The sequence below is a fragment of the Oreochromis aureus genome, linkage group 13 (assembly GCF_013358895.1).
Source record: "Oreochromis aureus strain Israel breed Guangdong linkage group 13, ZZ_aureus, whole genome shotgun sequence".
NCBI lineage: Eukaryota > Metazoa > Chordata > Actinopteri > Cichliformes > Cichlidae > Oreochromis > Oreochromis aureus.
Window position 1 is genome coordinate 13833994 of NC_052954.1, and position 24644 is coordinate 13858637.

The 24644-nt window shown below is 41.4% G+C and overlaps 1 protein-coding gene across 4 annotated transcripts; it reads left to right on the forward strand.

Annotated features, from left to right (window-relative positions):
• Window positions 1-659: 659 nt before the first annotated feature.
• On the forward strand, window positions 660-23087 carry foxn2a (forkhead box N2a). Of its 4 annotated transcripts, none has more exons than XM_031732099.2 (6): window positions 662-876; window positions 10691-11265; window positions 13726-13850; window positions 14746-14795; window positions 15434-15502; window positions 19092-23087. In XM_031732099.2, exons 2-6 carry the CDS (start codon window positions 10705-10707, stop codon window positions 19514-19516), a joined length of 1230 nt encoding a protein of 409 aa, XP_031587959.1. In that variant the 5' UTR covers window positions 662-876; window positions 10691-10704; the 3' UTR covers window positions 19517-23087. The 4 variants fall into 4 exon arrangements, with proteins under 4 accessions (XP_039477625.1, XP_031587959.1, XP_039477623.1 ...); XM_039621689.1 differs by lacking the exon at window positions 662-876 and adding an exon at window positions 1012-1248; XM_039621690.1 differs by lacking the exon at window positions 662-876 and adding an exon at window positions 10343-10478.
• The last annotated feature ends 1557 nt before the right edge of the window (window positions 23088-24644 follow it).

A 24644-nucleotide genomic window follows, 5' to 3' on the forward strand; every position in this document is an offset into this window, starting at 1 on the left:
GCTTCCTGAAGCACACTTTTGGCTGCTAAACTACATACGCACAGGCATGTACATACGCACAGCAGCTTCGTGCAAATTTGGACTTTTAACACATGCACAGTGGAATACTTTGATTCTGCACTGGAGAGAAGCACATAAAATGCTTATCGTTTTTCTTCTTCTTCCAAATTCTTTGCTTTGCTTTGTCTGTATACTCAAGCATTACCCAGCATGTGTGTGTTGTGTATCCACGGGTCACATTAGCTCCTTGTATCATCGTTTACTCTAGGAGGGGCCCCGTTGAGGGTCCGCTATCGTCATGAAGCTGGGTGTGGTGACACATCCTCTCTCTCCGCCCCGAGGTGTTTGTGCAGCCTGAATAACGCGGCAGTGCTTGTGCGGGACCCGTCCGGTTTCATTTCGCTCCCACACTTTAACAAATTAATTATTAATCCCATTGCTGCTTCACTGTTAATGGCACATTTTAATTCAATAAATCTGGTTTTGAAAACTACATAGATATATAAATATATTTTAAAAATACTTCCTACAGATTACGAGCAGCTGGTGATAGAAGTGAAAGCACATTGCACGATACAAAAAAAAAAAAAAAAAAATTGGATGGCGTGCGCGTTCGCGGAGTTCCAGCGCTGCGGCAGTTGCCAGGGGAGATAGGAGGGGAGGAGTTTTGATTGGCTGAAGTGGACCTGTTGCCATGACGACGGCGAGGGGTTTGGTAGCGTTGCCGTGCGCTGTGTGATCTGCGCGCTGCGTGTATGGAGGAAGCAGCTGCTGATCTGATCTCTGACATTGTGTGTGAGACAGACAAGACATCTGAATAAACTGCGCGCAGACGTGTCTTTAAACGCACCGCACCGAGGCACGCCGTGCATGATTGTGAGTAGCCGATTGTTTTTAAGTGGGTTGTAATTGAATAAGTGTTCGGCAGGATCCGGGCTGTGTTTCGAACAAGCTAAAAGTAAATGTGGTCAAGTGACTTTGCTTAGAGCAGCCAGCCAGCATGGCAGATCAAGCGACAGCATGTGGCCAGCTAGCTAATGTTAACGTTACTTCTCTCTTCTTCGGGCTTATGTCTTGGAGAGCATAAAGGGATATTACTTATAACACCAAAGAGTGTTTTGAAACATTCAAACAGATTTCTTTCTACTCTTCCAGTTAAAATGTAATGCTAATGCTAGGCGGTATATGTGCCTTCCCCTGACCTATCGAGCGGCTGCTAACGCTGCTCTGCCTGACGGTTGTTTCTCGGTGAGTTAAAGCTAGTAACATTTAGTGAACTTAGTGAAAATACGGCTAATTAAAACGGAGACAAGTTCCTTCGTAACGAACCCCGTGTGTCGGGAAATGTTGTGCAATACTCCGCGTAATTGCTCATAACTTTGTATTCCTCGTTGTGCGTCTGACTTGTGGTTGCTTGTATGTGTGTGAGTGTGAAGTGTTTTAAGTGCTCTGTGTGCCTCTTAGTAGCTCCGGAGCATATCAGTTTTCTGTGCTAACAGCACTTTCAGCGTATCCTTTCCACGGATTTTCAGTCTCATTGTTTCTTTGAACGTCTTTCGCCTGTTTTGTCAGTCTGTAGTAGGTAGAAATATTGAGCGACTTATTACTGCTGGTACTCTTCAGACACATCTTCCCTGATAGCTATAAATAGTTGAATATTTCATAATATATATATATCGACAGCACCAGAGGTTTGGAGGCTACACTGGCTAGCCACATGATGTAATGGATTATCACAAGATTGTCCCAGATACAGAGTGCTCTACAAACAATGTCAGACTGTAGGAAAAATATCTCTGCCTACTGCAGTTGGCTATAATTTATATTTTGCTGTTGAATAGACCTTTATATACTTTAATGTGTTATTTCTGGCGTTTGTGTGTGATGTTGCCTACCTTGCTGCCTGTTAGCATTGCATTTACTGGACTGGACAAACCTCATCTAAAATTCATTATGTGCACTGAGGTTTTATTTGTATATTTGAAAGGGGGAAATGTGATGGAGAGACAAGTAGACTGACATTGTTCCTTTCACTTGGCCTGACAGTTGTTAAAGCCCTGGTGATAAATAGAAGACAAAGACACCGGGAGCTTAAGGGACAGAAGAAGACAAAAAAGAAACAGATGTTGTCAGTCTGCCATTATTTTAATGCCAGAATTTTTGTGGTCATATTGTGGGGTCAAACCATCTGGTGTCTTTGTAAAACTGACATGTATCCACTCATGTATGTATTTCTGCAGAAGCCTCTGAAGGGTAAGCACTTTTGGATCCGAGAATAGACATTCATTACTATAAATAAGACCTGCTGTAACCCACTGATGTGGTTATTGCAATGTGAAATGACTACATGTCTGCAGGGATCGAAAACACTGTCAGTACCTTTTGAATTATCTTTATATATGCACCTCACAAGGTTATTTGAGATGTTGGAATTGACACCATAGACAAGCTTAGTAAGAGGCAAAAGACAGGGGAAATGGGAAGGAGACTACTTAGTCTTATTTCTGCTCTTTTTGAATGGGTCTGCTAACAGCACGCTGTGTTTGAAAAGGCAACTGGTAGACTTACGAGTGAGATCCCCGTGAGATGACAATATGAAACTGAAATTTACAACTTGACTGTGTGACGACTCGTTCATGTCATTGTTTGGAATCTTTTGCTTGAACTTCCTGACGGTAAACCCTGTGGGTGTTTTGGCAGCCTATGAAACAGTCATTTAATGAAATAGTAACAAACTGAAAGATAGCCTCATAGATGCCCTCATAGTCACATAGTTAAAGTATCAAGTCCATCTTTTGATTACACTAATACCAGTTTTATTCACTTTTTCGGGTGCCGTTTTACACCAGCTGAGCACAATAGTAGACGCAGGGGTGTCAAATATATCTCAAGCTCTACGCATACGCTTAAGAATTCCACACTTCATTTTCACAACTTGGTAACCACACTGGTGTCATTTTTAGGAAAAAAGTCGCTCGAATCTACTGTACAGATGGCAGAACAGGAAAACACTCGTCAGAGGATGTATAACAATGAAGCAACGTCACTGAAAAGACCACCGCAGCACATTTTTTGTTGACTGAGTCTCTCACGGCCAAATAAAATCTTACATCCAATATCCCGATGTGTTAAATATGACCGATTAAATGTAGTAATAAGGAAACGGCTTGGGCCTGAATTGTGGCATGTGGCTGTTACCTTTTATCCAAACAAGAGTGACACAGCACGCTCAGTTTAAAAGTGCTGCTGCTACCATGTAATCGGTCTTATCACAGAGTTGTGTACTTTGACCTGGAGCTGATGAAAGATTGTGTCCTCTGAAAAATCCACCATGTTCTCTATAGATATGCGAGCGGCTGTGGTTTTTGAATTCATTACGAAAGCTGACCCACGCGGCAGCAACTTTTTTGGGGGGGATTGCTTAACGCAGAGTAAAGCTGGTTTCTCACGGATTGGCTTAATAGATTTGTGCTCAGAGATTTGTGACCTACTGTTCTCTGCAATCCCTGTCATTACCAAGTACTTTGACTTTTTACTGAACATTTTAAATAGTTGGTACTTGGGTGCTGTAATGGGAAAGGCTGAACAACTGATGACTGGCAGAATAAGGAAGTTTGGTTTCTTGAAGTGACTGTGTTACCACGATGCTGCTGTTGTGTGCATATTGCAAAGTTTAAACACATTTGAAAATAGAATAGCTAAATTTTAGCAGGTGTTCTGCATTTTTGTTGTTGTTGTTGTTGATTGATTTAAAGCCAAAAGTCAGTCTCCAGTAGTTTCGAATTACTTCTTTGTACCATTTTTTTTCAACTTGTTCAATTAAACAAATAATTACTTGAGATTAGCCACTAATCAGTGACCTTGAGCTCTGGCTGTTGACAGTGGCCTGCCTGACTCTATGCTTCATGCAGTTTTGTAATGGATAGCTTGAGTGATCACTTAACCAGAGCCCCTGATTAGTCATAAAGGAGGGGCATCCCCAGGAGTATGCGGTGTGTTGTTGTTGTTTTGGGTCTGTCACATTCTTCTAATCGAACATAGGGGGCTAGCTCTGAAGTGAGTTGTAAATGTCAACACCTGAAAAGACATGTTTCCACTCACGCGCCCACTCGCTCCTGTAGCCTTCTTGGTCATTATTTATTTTTTCTGTCCTATTTAGGTGATCAGCTTGTCTGCTCTTTGCGATGTTTCACATCATTTAGTCTCTCTTGAGAGTTCACCGTACAGCTAAATGGCATCTATTTTTATGCCCTGAGCTTGGCACAGCTGTTTTACAAACTGGCGTCAGTGTTGTAATTAATGTCACAAGCTGGCAAAAAGACAAAACAGGTTGATTCTGCGTGATCTGAAAATCAGTTTTTCCCTCTTTAAGCGTCTGTTTAGACGTTGCATACTGGCAGCGGTTATCTCCTTCTCGTGGTGCCCCTCTGTCTACTCCACTTATTGTTTTACATCTCTTGATTGACTCTATGGTGAGTCGCCTCCCTCTACAGTCCCCCCCCCACTCTCTAACCCCCTGACTGCTCCTTTGCCTGTCTCATTTCTGACTGTGTGGACTCGAGACACAGCCCATTAGGGCCTGCCTCACTGAAAGCAACAACTGATGTGGCCGTTTCCTTGATTGAGAGAAAGGAAAGAGTAAGGACGGCCATGTCCTCTGTCACAGTGGCTCTTTGTGTCGTCAGCCTAGACAGAAATAAAAAGATTTATTTAATTGATAGCAGTACGACAACAACAACACAGGCTTACCAGCTTGTCTGTAAATCCCCACTAAGTATTATATATCAGTATCAGTTTAAGTGTCTCAGAATTTATACAACTGTAGCTTAGGTGTTTGGACAAAGTCAAATGTAAATGTCAAACAGACTGACCGACTTTAAATAAGAATTTTATACTGGGCCGTGTACTTTAAATGACTCAATCTAAGAATAATCAATGAACTCATATTACTAGAGCAAATCTTTGCCCTTTCAAAAAGCTGCATCTCAAAAAGTAAACGGCATTGGAATAACTAGATTTCTACTCTACCCTTCCACCACCAAGAATGTATATTCATTGTTTATAATAAACTGTAAATGATTACACTCAGTAGTTTCTCTGCTGCTGAAAAAAGCAAGTATTTTGTGACTTTTCACTGACCATTTTAAGTAGTTGGTATTCAGTGCTGTAATGGAAAAGGTTGAATAAGTGATGATTGGCAGAATAAGGAGGCTGTTCAGGACTAATTAAGATGCAGTTATTATAATACTGCCTAATAATGATGCAGAGATTAACGCTGAGTCGATAGTAAACAACTCTTGGTGACTATTGTTGCTGTTACCATATGTTTCATATTTATAATTTGATGTTAAACAGCAACACATGGAAAGCAGAATTTGGAAAGTCTGTAAAAAGCAAGAGGTCAGCTTTTTAAGTGAAGGGATCAAAACTTCTTATATATATTACTGCTTCTATGGGGCGGGCAGGGCTCAGTAGCTGTGTGCTTATATTTGTTTGCCACGTGTGTGTGCTTTGGTCGATTAAGTCAAATGGGGAGATTCAGTAAATATTTTCATTCTGCTGGAGCTTCGTGGTTGACATGGATATCTATCATGGTTTTGTCAGAGCCTAATAATGTTTTATTTATTTATTTTGCAAAATCAGGAAAGAAGTCTTTCCTCATTTGAGTTCCCTGTGGGGCTTTTTTGGTGTTTTCTATGTTTCATTTGCAAACACTGTTGTATTTTACTGCACATAGAAGGTTTTCTCATACTCAAGGACTGACCCTTGACAAATATAGAAACATTCTAATTTCAGCCATTTCCTACAAGACCGTGGACCTGTGTTTGCAGGCATACAGCATGAAGTTGTTTTCTGTTGTTGTTGTTTTTTAATATTTGAAAGGAACTGAGGTTGTTGTATGTGTCGGTATGCTGAACTTACAGGCACATGACTGGAGAGATAAGGTTTCAGTGTTGGCTAAGGACTGGCATGTACTTTGGAAGGCCTCTCCTCTGTTGACAGTCAAAGTGCAGTCTTGAGCGTTTGACTCTGAAGTTGTTGGAGGAGGTTAGTGTCACTGACGAACATGAACCGAGCCATTGCCTGTCCTTTTGATCGCTCGTTTTTCCCTGAGTGATTTCATTAGTCGATACATTAGGTCCAGCCAGGGTGTTTGCCAGCTATCTCTAAGCTACATGAAGATGGAATTCATAGATTGCCCGAGTAAATACTGTTGCTTCAATAGACGCTACCTTGTAGCCTCATGCTGCTCGATTTCATTGTTTTTGTCGTATAGCGGGCCTAACTCTCTCTGTGTGAAGTCTGAATTTGTTTTCTGAAAATGAACTTCCTCAACAGGCAGGAGGTGTTTCCTTCCCTCCCGGTCCTCTGTTTGAAAGTGCGAGGTGAATACTGAGCACTTCGGAAACATGACTAGAGCAAAAACAACTGCTCCTTTGTGCGAGCAGAGTGTGGGGCCAGTTGTAATGCTTTGTGCAAGCTTTTTCATTTGCTTTCACCTCGGACGCTGCGGAGATCCGTTAAAGTCTTTGACAAGTTTTAGTCAGAATTGTATCGTTAGGGCGTGCTTTAACAGTAGCCTAATTTACCTTTTAAAGTAATAGATTCTTTATTTGTTATGACACGGTTTAACCCCCACCCTTGTAAAATAAAAGAGCAGGCCACTTGGCTAACCCGCTCTGGAACAGCCTCTCTCTCTCTGCCTGCTTCTCCCACTCTAACTCAGTCCCCCCTCCTTTTGTTTCATTCACATTTTTAGAGCTCCAGCCAGACTGGGTAGTTGCCTAAATATCAGTTAGGGTTTCGAATAACAGCCATCACAATGGGGCTTTGCGGCACACCTTTGTGTATCTGTTGTAGAGGTGTAACTGGTTTGTGTCAACTGGTTTGTTTCTTTGGAATAGGGTGTGGTGTCAGTGTATGAACTCGAGGCTGTTATGTATACAGAGGTTGTTTTTCCTTTTCCTTTTTGTTTTGCAGGGGAGAATCGTATAAAAACAGTTTGCTTAACAAAAAAGATTTTTTGGGGAGCATAATTTCTGTGTTATATGAAGTACGCCTTAATAGCTCTTAGTCAGTAGTGCCGTGACATCCAGGTTGGCAGTGGCCTTTCTCACCGCTCTTTGTCAGACAGGTTTGTGGAGAACAGCAGCAGACTGCTGCTCTCAGCATTTTCCGCCTGTATTGATCTCCCCCACATTAGCCCTCTCTTCATGCACAGACATGAGCACAATTGCTTCCCTTACAGCATTGGCTGCCGTGGCAACTGAGTCCTAATTGTGAGATTCGCTCCCAGAAAACATCTCAACGCAGTATCTCTTTATTTTAATGCCACTATCATCTCCTTTAAATTCCCCTGTACATATCTGACATCTCAACGGCTTGATTTCCCACTTAAAGCTATCTCCATATGTCTTTGTGTATTTTTGAATGGGCTAAGTGCTTAACAGGATAAAAGAGCAATTTGAAAGGGGAGAAAAATGTGCCTTGGCACCTGCTGTTAGCCTGCCTGTTTGCACATGAATATGATGAGGCTGGCGGATCGCACGGCTATTTTAACTTGCAGATGAGCCATCAGGTCAGCGCCATTGCAGCTTTGGTGTATTTTCAAGGATGAGTAGCAGTCAACAGGCCAGTCTGGCTTATTAGCTCCCTCTCCCCTCTCTGCTCTTTACATACTACTGTCCCATTATTCATTGGATTCCCAGCCGCCTCTCTTTGATGCCTTTTCATAAGAGCAATGATAACTGCAATCATTGCAGCAGCAGTGGTAATTGACCAGCTGCAGTCATGGTAAAACACTTCCTGTGTTTGGCTGGATGCACGACAGCCTTCTGATCCGTCCACCGTGCCTCTGTTGATATTCAAATGGCAAGTCATCAGGAGGAGCTACTCAAAAGAGGATAAGCTCCCTTTGGCACCAAGGGGCCCAGCTGAGAGGTCAAGTTTGGGAAGAAGAACTGAGGTGAAGCTCTGTTGTGCTTTAATGTTAATCCCTGATCTGACACTTTAGCTATATTACATTTTCTTCATGTCTCTCTGACATAAAACAGAATCGGGCTATCAAGAGTTTACAACCCACTCTGGCATATAATTTGGCCACACCTTTTAGTCAAATGAGCCGACGTATCTTTTTTTTTTTTGCCACACCTTTGCTGACTTCTTCCCTCCTGTGACCTATATATTTATACTCACAAAAAAAGGCTTTGTTATTGGTCAGCAGGCTGTTTTCCATTTAACTACATTTTAAAAATAGATTGGGTTTCTTGTCATTAAATCCCTAAGGATCCTTTCTATCACTCCTACATAAGAACATATATAAATATTGAGAATCTGCTAAAAAATCTGCCCCAAATTGTTGTCATTCACCTAATTTGTCTAAATGAACTAGATATTTGGCCCAAACACACAGCTAAATGTATTTTAAGATGATATGTCCCAAAGGGCTTATCCTGAGAGAATAAAGTCAGTATAAACATAGTCTGTAATGCTTTTAGGAAGCATAAATAATATTTTCCTCTGAACATGTGCACTTGTCTCTCTGCTTCTTCATTTCTTTCTTGCCTGCTGACATATTTAATAACTCTGCTTTGCTGAGAGCTGTGATTCAGCCTAGATTGAAGATGCCTTGCACAACCTACCTTACTACCTATAAGCCTCACTTGCCTCTCTCTCTGTCTTTCTCACAGGCCTAGATCTCTCTGTCAAACCTTCTGTCACGCTCAGTCCTTTCAGAAAAGTCTTTTACCTATTGTTATCTCTTTCTGCGTTGATGCTGCCTGACACTTTGCCTTTGGCCTGGAAAACTTATTGACTTGCTTCTTTTTTTATCTGTAATTTAAATCGCAGAAGTTTGTGTGATGCACTAGAGCAATTCAGCTGCGCTGGAATATCCACTACCTGGGGAAAGAAAACTGAAAGCCAGAATGCATGATAAATCTAAAACAATGTGCTGTTATAACACGAATATATACACATACACTGAAATGCACACTTTTATTGTGGAAGAAATCACAGCCGTCTAGGCCTAGTTCCCCTCCTTGGCTCGAACACCTAGCCCTACTCTCTTTGTGTTGTGTGTTCCCAGAATGTGCATTATCTTTTGGGATTGCACAATAGTGGTCATTTACCCCCCAAATGTCCATTTGGAAGGCTAGACTTTTCTTTTCTTTTGATCCCCAAAAGAGAGGGTCATAGTCATGGCCAAAAGGGGAGAATTGGGGCCATAACCAGAATAGTATCCATCTGCTATATGTTTATCCGCTTATTGAGAGTTTAAAGGTCATTTTGTAAATGCACTAATGCCTCTTTTTTCCCCCTTCCTGTCCACACTGACTGGGTTTGACAAACTGATTTGTGTGTATGCTTGTGTGCACGCACACTCCCACTCCTGTCTTTGCCACTGTGCAAACACATGAGTTTGACCCAGTTCTTATCACAGAAATGAAAAGGCATGCCCATCCACCACCACGCTGCGACTTTACCTCTCTGACCTTCCAGTCTGATTCCCGTCAAAGTCCAGATCCAGAACATCCTAGACCTTCCCAGAACCGGGACATGCTGTAGACTTGAGTAGAAGCATTTCTTTTCAGTGATTTGAGTGTGCCAGAGTCAGCTCAGGGTGGGTTAATTATTTTTCTTATAGATTCTTGCTTGTGGGATTTCTGCTCTTAATTGAAGGGATGGCAGGGTTGTCATGGTGACACCCAGGACATAAAGCTTGTTGTGAGCTGAGACGAGGAGTGATCTCTTTGTGCTCTTGGCCTCAACAAGCAGTTCGATTCAATATTATTCCGATAACACCAAATCACAAAAAGTACTGCACACAAACCGCTGCTTGTATTTTATGGGGACAAAATTTAATTTCAAATAATGTGATGCTTAGTTTAAATTTCCAGTAATGTAGGTTTGTCTGTAGCCTAGATCATTTCTCACTCTAGCTTCAACTTAAACTGCGACAGGAACTCTGGTGTTTAAGATAAAAGGCCTCTTCAGAGCTCATGTTAAAAAGTATTGATTAGTGTACTCGGGTTCATTTTGTTAATGATAGAGCGCTCTGGCATATTGAATATCCCCGTGCTCCTAAATGACTGACAACTCTTGGGCTTGTAGCCTCTTTACACAACTTAATATGCCATGCGACAAATGGAGACTTGATCCTGGCTGAATGTATTTCGGTCTGTAAGAGCTATCCAATCTGTAAGATGGAGTCCTTGCACTTATTCCTGCAGTCGCTGGCTGGTTTCATGCTCATTTACACATAACGAGCAGCTGGGTCTTGTCTGAAACGAGGTAGGCGTTGAGGAGTGGAGCCTTAAGTCATTTCACTTACTTGAGAGGATGTCCTCGAAGGTCCTCACGTGGAGTCGAGAGGAGGAGGAGGAGGGGGGCTGAGAGCCTCTTGGTCCTCGGCAGGGATGGAGGAGAGGGGCAGTGAGAGGGCCATGAATTGCAATAGAGGCCGACAGCTACAGGAGGTGTGCCCCCAGGGAAACTTAAGAAAACAAGGCCAACGCTTGGAAGAGCACATCCTTCCAAAATGTCACTTTGAGTTATTTCATACTGCAAACTTTGCTTTTAAATTACTTTGAAATCCTCCTTTTTTGATGGTAATTTTTTTTAAATTGAACTTTTCTGGTCTTGTTGTTGCTGGTTGACATTAACAACCTTCTTTTTCCTTTCTCTCCAGACCTCTTTGATTTAATGGGTCCAATTATTGGGATGTCACCAGATAAGAAAACGGAAATTCCGGGTATGCAAGAGGAGCGGGCAGGACTCAGAGGTGTCTGCGGTGTCGGAACGCTGCCCGAGGCGGAGTGCGCGTCCAGTCCGCTGGCAACTAGCGTGGATCGTACCGGAGGTACCGAGGATGAGGAGCTCACTAACCTCAACTGGCTCCACGAGAACCTGCTTCAGAACTTTACTCTCGGGGGCCCCGAAGCTCAGACGAGCGGCAGCCCCCTCTTTGACATAGAAGGAGACTACGGGTCGAACCAGGGCCCGTCATCCTCCTCCTCATCTTCGTCACACAAAGGCAGGGAGAGGGATTCGATGAAGTCGAAACCGCCTTTCTCATTTTCCCTGCTCATCTACATGGCCATCGAGCAGTCTCCCAGCAAGTCGTTGCCTGTCAAAGAAATCTACGGCTGGATACTCGAGCACTTCCCGTATTTCTCCAATGCTCCAACTGGCTGGAAGAACTCAGTTCGTCACAACTTGTCCCTGAACAAGTGCTTCCGCAAGGTCGAAAGGAGTTTGGGAAAGGTAGGTCTCAAAGTGACTTCAAACTTTTATGCACTTCACTTAGATTTACAGTTATCCTTCTGTAGTTGTCAGCATGCATCTGTTTGATGATGTGACATTTACAGTTACAGTGGCTTTGTTTAGCACTGTTAGCAAACAGTGTGCTCGAGTGTGAAGCTGCCACGTGGCTCATGTGACACACAGCTGCACAGACCTCTGACTCGGCTATGATAAGGGTGGAATCCAGTCAAGGTCAAAGATCCTCCTCCTCCAGAGGATATGCAAACACCGCACACCGAGATAGGACAATATCTTTAGAAACACTTCAAGGTAGTGCAGCTAGAGAGAAGCCTCCCACAGTCTGAACTCACACTGCACAAAGGAAGCAAACGTGACCTTAAGTGCTGAAAGTGCACAAAAAAACAATCTTTGTCTACCTGGTCCTGGCAGACATACACATCATTTATGGTAGCTTGTGTTTCTACAAGTAGTGGCGACAAATAACAAGGGGAAAAAAAGAGAAGCTGGCCTACTCATGTTCACATGCTCGTAACAAAGGGAAGAACACATACTGCATACAGTGTGCACACATTTCTGTGAATTTGAAAAGTTAGTGAGTAAATTCACAGCTTTACTAACGGCTGTTATTACGGTTTAGTCTGAAATGGTGTGTTTGTGTAAAAAGTGTGGAGAAGTAGATTCCTGGATTCTTCTGTGTAACGGTAAACAGTGGCGGTCGCACAATACCCTCTAAACACCCAAGAAGTCTGTGTATCATGAGATTTTAATATTGTGGGAGGATGTGGTTTGAAGCCCCATGTCATGGCCGTATCTGGCTAAAACCTGATATTTGCCCATCTAGGGTGGGAATGGCAGTTTGCGCTCGGTGTGTAGCAATACGATGCAGTATAGTCCGCTTAGCATGCAGGTGCATAGCATGAGCCCTCCGTCTGCTGAGACACTAGCACCAGTTTCACATGACACTGGCTGGTGGTTTCCGTTGCTATGGAGACATTTCCTTCTTCCTGCATCAAGGCTGGTTGGTAATCTGAGTCAAGGTTATTCTCCTCGCTCTATTCTCCCAGACTGGGCAAGAATACGCCACCATCAGATAAAGTGACACATGCACACACCACCAGCACACACATTTATTCTTAACAGGGGGCTGTTGAGTAAAAATTTTCTCTTATTGTAAAGGCTGTTATATTAAAAAGTTTGGTATTTGCTATTTTTCACTGTGGGGCTGTAATAAAATTTGAATCATTGCTGCGGTCAGTATAGTCCCACCAGCTCTGACAGCGAAACATTTCAGGAATTCTCAGCATTTTTTCAATATTGCCATTTGAGCGTGTTGTGTCTAAAAGGTGTTGTGAAGCTTATAATTGAAAAGTGATTTGGAAATGAAGTGCATTTCCACAGTGACTAATCTCTAAAAGGTTTGAGTCACACTTGACTTTTTTTCCCTGATAAATGATGATCTTGTCATTTGTAGTTCTGTGGAATTACTCAGCTGTACAGATCACCCAAATTGATTTCCAAGTCCTCATTAAGTCTTTAAAGGTACCCTGTGGATTATTATCTCCACTAGTTGCGGGCCCTGTTTTGTTTACATCTTGCATGAGGATACACATACCAGCCACAGGTGGGATACATAGCCACACTATTCTGCAGCAAAGCGGTGAAAAGGATTGTGAGCTACCAAACAGAAATATGAACAAAGCTTGCATTAAAATAATGATTATGTAAAATTTGCTGAGGTGGGAATTGCATGTAAATTGTTTGTAAGGCTGCAGTGATTTAAAATTAAAATCGTGTACATTACTTACAGTTTTAATTGAACTCATGTGATCAAATATTTACTCGTACAAAGTGACAAAGCATGTTATTTTGACTAAAGACCTAACTTACAAACCTTTTCAGCCTGTTTTCACTCTGATTTCTATTTATTTATTTGGGTTTGTTTCTGAAAAGCCAGAGCGAACATACTGTGTTCTGCCTGCTGCTTTTCTTTTGTCAGTCATGTTCTATCGCGTTTAACAAAATAACTGACGTAACAGCTTTTACTTAGTTCATAGGGACTAGGAATGTTTGGGCAACAGGATAAGACGCCATCGTTAAATCCTCTGAAAAGAAGATCATATGACAGGGTTTTATTGTGCAACATCAACAGATCACCTCCCCGCTGACCTCTGCTGTGAAACGCTGAATTAAAAAAAAAAAAGAAGTGAACTCCACAGGGTGCCTTTCAATTTTATTTTCATGAAATATTATTGGGTAACCAATTTATTGTACTAATAATAATTATAACAGCACCTATGACAAACATCTCAACCAAACTGTAAGGCTCTTGAATCCTTGTTTTCCACCTAGATTTATTGTAAATCAAAATTGAGCTTACAGTTTCTTACGTGAACTTTCTGGCAGCTTCATTACTTTGTAACAGGGGTTTAGAGATTTGACTGTCCCTGCTTTGTCCTACAGGCCAATGGAAAAGGGTCGCTCTGGTGTGTTGACCCTGAGTACCGCCCCAACCTAATTCAAGCTCTTAAGAAGCAGCACTTCCCAGCCGCACATGCCTTCTGCACACCACCCGCCTCCCCACCCAGGTGAGCGGTCGTCACTCTAATCATTCAATTTATGCTGTGAATTATAAGACTTGTGTTGCTTATGCTGGTCAAGGGAATTATTATGTCTTAAATATATTTTGCAGGGATTTGTTTTGGACATAAGGAAATACCTGAACTGCAAAAGACAACGAGCCTTTATTTAGAGCAGGCTTGTATTAGCGATAGGCTTTCTGTATGATTACAACAAGTGAACTTGGTCACATACCAACTCCAATATGCTTCCATTAGCTCCTTTAGACTTGCAGCAATACACTTAGTGTACCATGGTGAGTGATGACTCACCCGTGACAGGTAGGAGCACAACAGTTTGAAACTCTCTGTTGTTAGTTTAACAACAAGAAGAGCATTATTCTCCTCACACACGTGTGTATATCAAACCAGCTACTCCCTATGGTCACAATGCCACAGCTTTGCTAAATTTACCTAACACATAAGACGAACAATTGAACCGTAAACATAATGGGGAAAAAACTGAGAACAATTCATTTTGACAGAAACATGATAATGCCCAGAAGCTACTGCAAACCCAGAACTTCCCCAATACGCACGCTTCTGGGAAGCTACAGTACAAACACTTCATGTAACAGTTTCATATAAACCACCGTAGCATTTTAGTAGACAGAACCCATATTTTCTGCTTTTATTGTGAAACATTTGGAGGTATACCATAAGGAGCAGCCAGACTTTTTCTCCTGACTTTGAAATCACTTTTTTTTTAGCTGAGGAAATATTTTATCTTAACAGGTTTGTAGTCATTTGTAATTATTTGCTAAATAATTCTTATAAAAAACACAGTTTTGAAAGGGCAGAATTTGGTTTTTCTGTCTTCTCTTCAAACATCTGACTCTTGGTGTCCTTTGTTTACTTTCTGCAGTGCCTCCTCACCCCCTCGTCATCTCTTTCTACAAGGTTGCTCATTTAAAGGTGAGAGAAAAGCAAATTGATCAAAGTTTTCATATTTGTAAGCTGTTTGCCCAGCAACGTGCAGATGTGTAGTGCAGTTTTGTTAGCGTGTGTTTGTGCACTGTTTTGATTATGTTGCCTTTGCACATTTCAGTCCCAGAACATTCAGCATCACTGTGCTTTTATGCTCAGCTCTTGGTTTGATTTGTTGCTTTCAAGTCATTGATGCCTCATGTTGACCATAATGTTGACAGCTCCCGTCGATGTCTCAGTCCCCCCCCCCCACCCTTGCCTCTTGGATTTGTAACCTTGACGACAAGCAGAGGTTCTGCTGGTGCTCAGTATCGAGCACTCACTCTCGCTGTAATCATTAATAATTTAGAGCCCTAGAAGTGAGCTGTGAGGCTTTCAGACACTTTGTCAGATCTCAAGAGATCGGATGCATTCTGAAAATCATGGGCTTATATTTACTCTCTGATTTGTTTTTGCGAGTCCTCTGCATATCCCGTTCGTTCAGTAAGCACTGATTGGATCGCCGAGTGTGTAGCTTAAAAATAACGAAGGAGCCCAGTCGGTCAAGCCAGTCCTAGTAGGGATGTCATGCTACCATGCTTTCACACCGTAGGACTGACCATCGTGCATGTTCTCTCCTCTTCCAGAGTCTGACATTGATGCTGCCACTGCCATGATGCTCTTAAACTCTGCCCCTGGGCACCACGTTGACCCATGTAAGACAACCTACAAGTAGCCATACTTTCACCTCTTCTTTTAGCTTTATGTCCAACCCCTGACATACCACCCATCATTGCTTAAATTTTCTTTTATGTTGTGTGTGTTAAATTCTGATGTATGCAGCTGCAAGAACAAGTTTGAATGTCTTTGAATCACCAGAATATCTGCTTTGTCTAATGATAGACAGTGTGGTTTTTTTATCTTCACCCAAGCCGCAGTAATAGACAGACAAAATCTCACCAAACTAATACAACACAAATAGTTGTAGTTGACACTTTACACACTTGGTAATGAAAAATTAGCAATGAAGCAAAATGAATTCATCTGTATTTCCACGATGTGTTGATTGAAGAGCCCTCTTTGGGTCATGTCACTGTGTTTCAGATGGGCTAAAGTTAGGAATCATTCATTATTCACATTTTTCTGCAATTCTGTTGTTTATTTACTTGTGTGATTTGGGTTATAGTCTCTCCCAAACTTAAAGTCCGGTTTCTTTTTCCTGATATTCTCCTAGCAAACCTTGTGATACAAGTTGTCCAGGCCCTAAAGTAGTAAATCAGCTGCAAACCATGATGCTACCTCCACCTTGTTTTCATGTCGACTTTAAACATGGCATTCTGCATTTTTCTTTTCAGAAACTTGAACTTTTATGTTACTTGTCCACAGAAAATTGACCCAAAAGTTTTGTGGAACTGGTTGAGAGAGTTTCTTTTGGGATACTGTTTTATTAAAACTTTAATGTTTTGCTAACAGGGGACACTTGAACACAGTAGCAAATTTTAGATACTTCTGCAGGTATTCTAAGGTCCTATGAGACTTGTGATGAAAACCAACCTGCCATTTAAACGCTGCTAAACAACAGCAAACAAACTCGTATCAAATCTGGACAAACGGTTCAACTAATATGACTGATAAGATAATAAAATTAAAGATGGTCAAAAGGTAAAAACATTTGTATATAAAGAAAAGAATAAGGGTTTTTGTTAAATTTTAAAAAGGCTTTCTGTAAAAATAAGTTCTGAGAAGTGATTTAAAAGTAGATATACTGATTTTGGGAATTTCAGTTCCTCTGGTAAATAGTTCAACACTGTGAGAGGAAATCAGAAAATTTTGATTTCTTTTTGTAATGACGCAGGCTATGGGACGGGTTAGGAAGCTCTGACCTGAAGAGCAGAACCAGCAGCTTGGTTCATAAAGTCTTTAGAAATCTGATGTAGGTAGGAGCAAGCCTGGGTAAGGCTTTAAAAGTAATGAATAAGTTTTTAAAATCAATTCAGTATCTAACAGGAAGCCAGTGCAGTGTAGCCAGGATAGGAGTGATGTAGTCTGGACTCTTTGATTTTGTTAAGAATCTGGCAGCTGAATCTTGATCAAGCTGGGGGCGGGAGATGAACCTTTGGCTGAGACCCGAGTTGAGGGAATTACAGTAGTCTAAACATGATGAGATGGTGGCATGGATGACTTTTTCAAAGGCCGCTTGAGATAGAAACAAAGAAATGTGTAAACTTTTGTAACATTTCTTAATTGTAGAAAGCAGGATTTTGGTGATTTGTGAGTCAAAAGAAAATTTAGATTAGAACCAGGTTTTGAGTGGAATTCTTGAAGTTATAGGACAGATTTAAGTCACTTTAATTCAAACTTTATATTTAAATAGCACCAAACCGCAATGGCATTTTCAAGGCTCTTTATATTGTAAGGTAAAGATCCTGCAATATTAAGAGAACAGAGGGCACTAAGACCGAGGGCCAGAGCTGAATAGTTCAGAATGATTGAATGGTGTACACATGGGGAGTGAAGAAGAAACACATGGGAATCATGGGAAGCCCCCAGCTGCCTAGATCTATTGCAGCATAACTATGGGTGGTTTAGGGTCACCTGATCCAGCCCAAACTATAAGCTTAAAAAAAGGAAAGTTTCAAGCCTGATCTTAAAAGTAGAGATGGTGTCTGTCTCTCAAACTGGGAGCTAGTTTCACAGGAGAGGAGCCTGACAGCTGAAGGCTCTTTAGAAACTCTAGCAAACGCAAGCAAGTCAGCAGTCTGAGAGCAAAGTGCTCTGTTAGGACCGTAAGGTACTAAGACGTCATTAAGATATAATCAGGCCTGATTATTCAAGATTTTAGATGTGAGTAGAAGGCTTCTAAATTAAATTCTGGATTTAACAGGTAATGACCGGGAACATAGTTCCTGTATTGTGACATCTATGATTTAACGTCAGAGAGGCTTCATAAGATTTGAGATTGTATTTATGTTGATACTTAGTGGAACAAACAGCTGTGTATCATCTACGTACATGAGGGAAAAAAGCTTTATTTATGGATTACCTGACCCAATGGAAAGCATGTAGATGGAGAATAAAAAAGGATCAAGAACAGACCCAGGGGAAAGCCACATAAGAGGTGGGCTGAGGATGAGAATTCTTCCATTACAACAGAAAAAGGATCTGTTTAATAAATAGGAGTGAAACCTGGACATTACAGACTTCAACATACGACTGTTTGTGCTATTAGTTCATTGTTTGTCTATAACAAACAATGAACCAACTCAACTGAACCTCTAACTCTGAGGTTCATTGAGTCTCTAACTCAATGAACCTCAGGCTGCATTTAATGGGAAAAGGAAATCAATGCAGAAATGCCTATTTTCAAATTCAGAAAGCTTGGTTTCTTTGACCAAATTTCTTGGGTCATTTTCTCTGATTCTTACAGGTTCTCTTTTGGCAAAAAGAATTCTTGTGTTTGCGTCTTCAAAATATGGGATTTGGGTAGTTTGTTATCATTTGGAAAATAAAAGAGCCACCAGTTTGGCTTATTTTGCTCAGTACAAAGACTGAAAGTTGGAGGAAACAGTTAGCCTCTCTCTGGCTAAAGTTCACCTATTGGGAACTGCAGTCCATCTGGAGTTACATATTCTTTGTGTAATCTATGTAAACACAAGGTGTACAAATCGAAGTTCAGTGTTTCGGCTACAAAAGGCTACATGTGGGACTATTTGTTGTTTAAGGTTCTAGTTCTTGATATTGGACTGCTAGAGAGGACCTTTTTTCCCCAAAGTTAATTTTTTTTCTTTAAAATATATAACAAGACAGTTTTAGAAAGTGATTTTAGTGCTTGATCTTTCAACAGGACAAAAAATACCATAACAAATAATTTCATGTATTTGTTAAGGTGTATTTATTGAAATCACTGTTAAGTCTCTAGTTTAGATTTTGATTTATTTTTTCAATGCAAAGTTTATTTTTCTTGCAAAGGTTCCCACAGAATCGTTTAATTTAACTGGGGTTTTTTCTAAAATTTTTACTTTTTTTTTTTTTCTTCCCCATGAGTTTTAATTCTGCTTTCACATGCATGCATCAAGCTATTTTTAACCTACATTTTCACTGCTGGTCCTAGACAAATCTTAGTTCTGCTTTAAACTTGTAAACAAAACAAGTTAAAGCTCCCAAGTGTCTTAATGATGGCGTCACTTTTTTTTTCTCTTTTTTTTCAGAAATCTTTTTTCAAACCAGTCGTTTATCTCTCTGTAACAAGACATCCTCGTGCACTGAATGGTCACTTATCAGGCTTTCATCCTCTCCTCTCCTCAGGCAATTCTGACAGCCCTCTGGACCTCTCTCGGCCCGACTCTGTCTTGGTGAGCAGCGATCCAAAACAGGACCACAACTACAGCAGCGCAGCCCTGCAACGCTGCTCCTCTCGCTCCTCCTCTTCTTCTCTTTCCTCCCTGGACGAAGGCGGCTGCGAACGTAGGCAGTCTCGCCGCGCGGGCAGCGAGGGTTTCCACAGCGACGAGGACTCCGACCTCTGGGACGAGAGGGGCGTTCACCAGACTTCTCGACGTCCGCTCGCCGTCAAGTGGCCCCTTAGCAAGAGGGCGCGACGCGAGGTCAAGCCAGAGCTGGACGAGGAGCTGAAGGAAGCCGCCGGCTCCTTGCTGCACCTCGCCGGTATACGCAGCTGCACGGAGGGCTCCAAACGCACTGTCAAGAGCACAAAACTTAGCAGGAAATGAAGTTTCTTTTACCCCCATAAGACCCTGGACCCAGTGAAACCCTAACCTCTGACCCCCCTGTGTCCCAGTGTGCCTCCTTCTCCTAATCTGATCGTTCACTGGCCATTTTGAGCCTTCTTTTCTTTTCCTTTTTTTCGGTTTGTTTGTTTGTTTGGGAGTATCTCTGTCCAACAAAACAAATGGCAATAGTATCGTTCACACAGGAGAACAAAGCCATATACAGTAACTCGGGGGTAACTTTTGAGGGTGGGTGTTTGGGCTTATGGAGAACCATCAAGATACCTATCCAAAACGACCTGCCTGCTTTCTGTTGGATTAGAGGACTGTGATTCAAGAATTTTCCTCTCAAAGACAAAAAGTGACACAAGAAGAAAAAAATAAATAAAACAAAAAAAAAAAAGCTGAAAGCTGGTTTTATAACTCAAAGCGTTGCATGCTTCCTCTTCAAACCCGTATCCTCTTCCAAGTGAATCTATTTATGAAGCGAACGAGTGCATGTTTGTAACAGATGAAATCTAACCTCCTGGTGTTGACATTTTCTCCTTTTATTTTTCCTTTTTGTTGTTTTTGTGCTAAAGGAAAAAAATTACCACTGTTTGGAAAGGAGTTCCTGCTCTTATAGAAGAAAAAAGAAAGAGATGCAATAATTAATCCTCAACCTTAACTTTCTGACATTATTCCATGGTGGCATTTGTCAGTCAAGTATGCTAGTTAAACTTTACAATTAAGCGAATGAACGGAGTAGTATTATGATCTTGTTATGCGATAAACTTACTACAGGCGAGCTGCGTCTCGTTTTCAGGATTAGCAAGATGTGGATATAGTATTACTCTGCCACTGCCAAATTGAGTTGCAAAGTTAGCTAGGACTTTGCTTGATTTTGTGCGGCCATTACAGCACAGCTGGGTTTTTTTCTGTTTGTTTTTGTTTGTTTGTTTGTTTTCTTCCCAATCTACTGCTAATGGGACATCTTTTCTTATGTTTGGCGACAGCCTATGCAAAGGGAACATCTGCCTTGTTTTACCAGGTGTTCGCTGCGTGTTCATAGGTTATCCTCCATAAATTTTATTTTTTGTGTGCACGTGCACATGTGTATCACAGTGCATGCCGATATCAACTCGACCCTTGGAATACAGTCATGAGAAAAAGAAGTTAAAAATTTTTTTTATCCTTCTACTGACAAATACAGTGAATATAATGTACTATCGTAGTGACACATCTCCCTGCTACTGCTGTACTGTAAGAGCTGCTCAGTGCTCTGCTTGCTTTTGGGCTTTCTGAATGCAGAGTTGGCTAATAGTGAGACGGGGGAAAAAGGAGCGGATAGTAAATGACCGCCACGTCTCACAACAATATTTGGATTTGCAGTTTGATTATATCTCTGGCCTTGTTTATGATACCTTGTACTTTAGAAAATTACTAAGTTATACAGGTAATTTTGAGTTGGCTGATCTTGTGGCCAAGTTAATTTGCATCTTGAAGGAAGGTGTGTGTGTGTGTTTTTGCTTTGGGGTTTTTTTCTGTTCTGAGACCCACAGCATAGAGCATCCAAATGTAAATAACAAGAAGGGGGACAGTATAGTCACAAAGAAGTGAACTCTGTACACGCAGTTGCTCGCAGGCGAGATGCTAAAGACACTTGTTTGTGCTCTGTGCTGTGCCCTCGGTTTTGGCTGGCTGCTAGTTTTTTGTCCTTGCTCTTCCTCCTAGAACAAAATAAGGAAGTGCGCGTTCTCTTCTCAAGCTGTGAAATGGAGTGTTTATTGTCAGTTGATTGCACGCGGTTCTCTGAGGGGAAGTTGCGAGCCACTTGCATAGAAGGCCACAGTTTTCTGTTTTTTAAAAAACAAACAAACAAACAAAAAAAAAACCCAAATAGAAGCAGCGTACAGTCAACAGTAGCATAGATGAGTGCTAGGATAACAAGCTGGAAAATGTTTTTTTTTTTCCCCCGACTGTACTGGATCACATGGTGTCACTGTGACTGGTTGTATAGCGTGCATGGTCGGTGCCAAACATTTTGTCGTGCCACTGATGCAAAACTGCAAACTGGCTGGGTTTTTTTTTGTTTTTTTGTTAATATATATAAACCCCTCCTACTGCCACACTGTAATTGTGATCTGGAGTTTTTGAATCAGGAAACGGGCGATGACTCTGGTCAGTACGGTGACATAACCAATCTTTTGGTTTACATTTGTCGCTTTTGAGTGGGAACTGCTCTTTGCAGACTAAGCTGCAGTTCTCAGATGATAACTGAGTGCATACACTGGTCTTGTTTAGCTGTGAAAAAAAAGAACAAATTGTTGTTCATTAATCATCACCTTATTTATGACTTTAATTTATGGGATTTTTTTTCTTTTTCCGAACGCATCAGACACTGGTTATTTAAAATAAATGACTAGGCACAGTAATTTTTTTCCCTTCATTCTGTGAACTTCCTTTAATAAGTATTTTTGTTTTTCTCCTTGTTTATTTTCAGCAACACACCTTCCCCCCCCCTTTTTCTGTCTTGTTACAGTGATTAAGTATTTGCCAATGTCTGTTGTCTTTAGAGCGGGTGTGTTTTCAATTTAACCATGACTGCCAGGTTTTCTTGATGTTTTTGTTTTGCTTTTTGTTAGGCTGGATAGAAAACAGTTAATTAACATTGATCCTGAAACCTTTTTTTGTTGCCAAATCGATGTACAGCTGGGGCGTAGATAAATTTAAGATTGATGCACCCAATCCCCCCCCTCCACACACACACACACACACACACACACACACACACACACACACACACACACACACACACACACACACACACACACACACACACACACACACACACACACACCACCCCATGCGCTGTAGAAGTTCTTCTGGGCTCATTTAATCATATGGTTTTGTTTAGGTATTATGACTTAAGTAGTCAAAGAAACTGAAGATTAGCTGTAAGACTCTTTTATAAAAGTACTGCCACCCCATAACTCATGCTTCCAGGTTTTGTTATTGAATGTTTTTGAATATCACTGTAAAACTGGATCTGAGTAACTCAGTCTTCAAGCAGCTGCTGTGTAGTTTTCAGACCTACTCTTGAGTGTCGGGACAACCGCAGAGAAGTTTTTGAGAGGCTAGTAGAGATAAAAGGAATAAAAAAAAATCACCCCTATCCTTTCTGTAGCACTTGAGAAATAAAAGAAATGTTGGTCTCAAGGTGACACCGAGCCAGTCGAGTCGATCTGTGGGTGAGCTACCGAAACATTTCTGGGTCCCAGGACTTGCACAATTCCAAACCCAGTTTCCTTATTGCTCAACAGCTGTTATTAAATATTAATTATGTGATTCTGTTGCATTTCCTAATTTCTTATGGGTGTGCTGAGCATTTTTTTTTCTTGCATTTGACAAAGCTGCCAACCCAGTATGAGTTCGTGTCAGTTGTCTGCCATGTCCATTGGACCGACACACCTTTTTGGTTTTTGTATGCTAACCTCTGTTGATAAAATGTTTATAAGATTTATTTTCGCCAAAGATATGCAATTGCATTATATATGGTATTACAAAAATATTAATAAAAACCTGTTCTTGTTTATCGCCGTGTGCATCTTTTGGTTTCTTTGTGGAAAATGGGGCTTGACTTGAGCGTTTTATTGCTTGAGTGGGGTTTTTTTTTGGTTGATTTTTTTTTTCTTCTTTTTTTCTTTCTTTTTTTTTCTGTAAGAATTTTTTGGATCGATCTTGTCACCTGCTGTGAAAGCCACAAGATCAGCGATCCTTGACTCTGTGGTTCTCAGTTTTCACATAACAGTGCTACAGCTGGGAGATATTTCCCACCAAGTCCAGCAGTTTCTTTTGACTGCACAGGCTTTGCTCAGCACTAAGTGTGGCAGCACCACGACACTTTCCCTTTCTGTCTTCTCTTCCTTTTTTTTTTTTTCCTTTTTTTTCTTTTTTTTAAATGGCCGGCTGCCAGAAGTGCACCTCGCATTAATGTAAATTCCAGGGCTGCGCCACTGATGGATGCATCATCAGATGTGCTAACGACACTCTTTGCTGTAAGTTAATTAGTCATGGAGGACTGTGGGATGAACACAGTGTGACCCTGAACAAGGGCTTGTCTGACTAGCCTCAGGCCCACTGGCACAGCTCTATTGTTCAATAGAGTCCTGTGTGTCGATGGGGAAGGGGAGGGGATGGGGAGATTGGAAGGGGGGGGGACTTCTCCCTACTGACTGCCTCAATTCAGCTGGAAATCAGAGCAGCATCACCTCCCCTTCCCCTCTCCCACACGCCCCTAGCAACCACGCCACGCCGACAGTTGCCAGGCAACCAGACAATGCTGGAGCCACTGGCTGTGGTGTGGTGTGCGTGTGAGAGAGTTTGTGTTTGTGGCCGTATACATACATTTAAGATCGCTGATGGCGGAGACGACGGCAGAGGAAAATAAAGAAATAGTATGCGACCGAAAATCTAAAAGAGATTATTATGGATTACGTGAAATTAATCGTGTAGGATTTGCGCAATGATGGGTGCATTAGCAACATGTCATTTCACTTCTAGTCTAAATGAGGTCATGTGCGTTTTAAGGGGGGAAATCACATCCTTGACAGTGCTACATCCCGCTTGTGATTTCTGACCTTGTTTCTGTTAATGCGACACACACGGAGCTGGGAAAAAACCCCAAAACAAAGCGAAACCGAGCAGTAAATAATTTATCACATCATTTTTATTGTAAATGGCATTAGGTCTCCTAATGGGAAACCTAAGATGAGAGGAAAGGATGTCTTAATAATGGAGAGTGTCTGTGTTTAGGCTACTGTAGGGAGAAAGGAAATTTATCCTATTGAAATAAATGATATTTAAAAAGAAAATACACATTTGTACACTTATAAATGAAAGCTTATAGTTATACACCATTCTGAATTTAATCATTAGTTATTATTAACCTCTGGCTCTCTTCCACAGCGTGTCTTTTGTCCTGTCTTCCTTCCCTCACCCCAACTGGTTGCTATAGATGGCTGCCCCTCTACTGTTTCTGACCGAGGTCTCTTCCTGTTACGAGGGAGTTTTCGTTCTCACTGTCACCAACTGCTTGCTCATATGTCTGATTGTTGGGGATTTCTCTGTATTATTGTACGGTCTCTACTTT